The 3116-nt window shown below is 39.7% G+C and overlaps 1 protein-coding gene across 1 annotated transcript in view; it reads right to left on the bottom strand.

Annotated features, from left to right (window-relative positions):
- Positions 1-1889, bottom strand: part of spic (Spi-C transcription factor (Spi-1/PU.1 related)) — a 3256-nt gene extending 1367 nt beyond the window's left edge. Inside the window, exons 1-4 of the mRNA XM_062518226.1 lie at positions 1742-1889; positions 1451-1526; positions 943-1055; positions 542-641 (exon numbers count right to left, since the gene is read on the bottom strand). Of these exons, the coding sequence (XP_062374210.1) occupies positions 542-641; positions 943-1055; positions 1451-1526; positions 1742-1744 (292 nt within the window). The 5' untranslated portion in view covers positions 1745-1889. The remainder of the gene's footprint in view (positions 1-541; positions 642-942; positions 1056-1450; positions 1527-1741) is intronic.
- Between the last annotated feature and the right edge of the window lie 1227 nt (positions 1890-3116).

Here is a 3116-nt window from a genome sequence, read left to right as displayed (position 1 = left end):
CCAAATCTATGTGACAACAGTTATTACATTTATGAACTCAAGAATCAATTATTCATTGACACAAAATGCCAAATGAAAGGGGTGAGGTCTTAAAGCATTACTGTAATTTCCTGACTATTAGCCACGGCTTATACAGTACATCGATTTTGTAAAATTTCGTCCGCTATGAGGTTGATACACGGGGACAGTTAATATGGTATTGATATGGTTTTGTTTCTTTTAACTTGCATAATTACAGCCCTGCGGCTCATACACAATGTGGCTAATACACGGGAAATGAATATATTCACAAAGTAAATACAAAATAACCTGTGTCATGTTGCTCTGTCTTATTCATAAAAAAAAATAGCAGCTGAAACTAAACAAGTTTTTTTGTCAAGTCGAGTCGGGTCAACTTTATCTATATAGTCCGTTTCACACATTTAAGGTCATTCAATGTGCTTTCCTGTAAATAAACACAAGCAAACATATTGATTTTTTTGCACAAACCTGCATCCCCTGGAAAGACGTTGAATGTCGGCGCACACACATGAGGGCTCACCTTTCCTGCTGCGTGACAGCTGCATGACGGGGTAGAACTGCGTGGGCTCTGGGTGGACTGGAGGAGGCTCAGACAGATCAGGCACGGTGTGGGGCCAGGACTGAAACCAGGAAACACAATTATTACACGCGCTCTACATAGACACATATAGAAATCGGAGTGTGCCACTTTCATGTTTCATGAGAATTTGAAGCCGCGCAAACAGGTCCTGACATCATGTACTATGCCAATCTTGAGTGAATGAGTGAGTGGGTGGGTGGGTGGGTAGTTTGGGTGATTGAGTGAGTGAGTGAGTGAATGAGTGAGTGTGTGTGTGTGTGAGTGAGTGAGTGTGGGAATGAGTGAGTGAGAGAGTGAGAGTGAGTGAGAGAGTGAGTGAGTGGGTGGTTTTTTTTACCCACCGTTTCGCCCCAGTCTGCCGCTACTGGGGATGTGGCGAGGGAGGTGTAGGGGTAACAAGTTGCTCCCGGACGCCCTAGCAGAGGCGGACACTCCAGGTCGTAGTACTTTATACCTGAGAGCAACACAGGAGGAACACACACACACAGCTTTGTCAGTCAGGATTGTCTTCTACCCATAATCTCAAATCAGATTTAACTCCACTATGGAGAGCACCATCAATACACTTACATCTGTGCACCTTATTTGATGATGTTTTTAATAGATACATTATGTTGAGATGCAATAGGTCTGAATACATCTAAAAGTGTATTTCTGCTTTTTATTCAATACACGATTCAATACATTCTGTGTTCATGCTGTCAGTGTCTACACCATCTAAAGGAATTATGTACTTAATCATAAATTAAATGATAGCACACTATACTTTTTAAAAACATTGTTTTAGAAAGAAACTACAACATTATTTACAAACATTTCTCTATTTTTGTTGTTTAGTGTCTTGCGCACCTGGTCCGTGGTACAGGTGATTGGCGTCTTTCTGAATAACATCAATGGCATCCTGAAAGTCACTGTCCAGAGAACTCTGACAAAAGAGAACAGATCAATAAATACTGAATACTGAATATTATTAGTAGATAATAAGCAAAATATGCTATAACATAATTAAATAAATAGATTAAAAAAAAACATTATACCCAACGTAAACTTCAAATATAATGGTTGTTATTCCAAACTAAATATTTTACTATAACATGTCAACATTAGAAATAAAAAAAAAGATGCTATACGGCAGCTCACCATTATGGGACCTCCAAAAAACAAGGGTGTTTGACACAGCCGGTGAGAGGTGAAACTTCAGCCAGTGTGAAAACAGGTGCACTAGCTTTGGCCAGGTATGCTCGGACAGGTATATATACCTGCAGGAGAGGCTAGCAAGCAGCCATGGTACACCTGAACGAATAACCTGCCAGGGGCCAGAGCCCATTTAAATGTCTCAACGTCAGCTTATCACGCAGAGAGAGAGAGAGAGAGAGAGAGAGAGAGAGAGAGAGAGAGAGAGAGAGAGAGAGAGAGAGAGAGAGAGAGAGAGAAGAGAGGACCATACTTCTCTTTTTTGTAATTGTTGATCTCCACATAGACATTGAAACCTGACAAAAGGTTGGTTTGTATGTCTAGAAATCTGTGTAGCTGTTGACGTGAAACATTTGCATTTCTGGGCTGGTTATCTGCAGCTCTTTTATCAGGCTATACTTCCAGTAAATCACAATGCAGTAAAACTGCAATAAAATGTGTCAGCATTAATTGAAATGATGTCCATGAATGGGATCTATCTGTCTGCCTGAGCTCTATATGCATGATATAGATATAGATAGAAATATGGATAGATACGTACATGCTATATAGATAGATATATGCACTGTAGATAATTTTGATATAGTGCAAGTAAGTAAGTAAAGTTTATTTATAGAGCACATTTAACCACAACTCAGACTGACCAAAGTGCTGTACACATAGTGCATAAGCTAACGAATAATAAAATAGAATACAAAATAGAATAGATAAGTAAATAAATACATTTACAGAGCAGTGATTTAGGCTGAGATGAAATCAACAGACAACACTTAATTACAGACATAACAGGGTAAGACAATTAAAGTCCAGGGAAGGCCAATGTAAAAAGGTGTGTTTTAAGCCTGGAGTTGAAAAGAGTTCTTGAGGGGGCATTTCTGATGTCAAGTGGCAGTTGGTTCCACAGCTGAGGGCCGGCAACAGAAAAGGCTCTGTCACCTTTTTGCTTTAGCCGGGACAGGACCGTGGGACATGGAGGAGACCTTGGCTGGAGGATCTGAGGAACCCTGGGGGCTAGATGAATGAAGCTGTAGTGCAGTTCTGAAAGCAGAATGAGGTCCTTTTGGCTTTGTAATGAACCTAATACTGTAAAATAAACAGGATGACTATTCAGACCCTAAATTCAACCTGAGACTAGGGAGCAACAGGTGTATTGTTCAGGACACATTGTAGAATGACACATGACTTGTTACACATTGCCAGATGTTCAATATCTAACTACTAACACATGTCAATCTGTTACAGAACGGACAGCAGACTATTTATGCATTGATGAATACAGTGATATATTAAAAAAATACATATTCATGCATTTTAACATGTC

Source organism: Sardina pilchardus, chromosome 17 (assembly GCF_963854185.1).
Source record: "Sardina pilchardus chromosome 17, fSarPil1.1, whole genome shotgun sequence".
Classification (NCBI taxonomy): domain Eukaryota; kingdom Metazoa; phylum Chordata; class Actinopteri; order Clupeiformes; family Clupeidae; genus Sardina; species Sardina pilchardus.
This window is presented reverse-complemented; position numbering and strand designations above follow the sequence as displayed.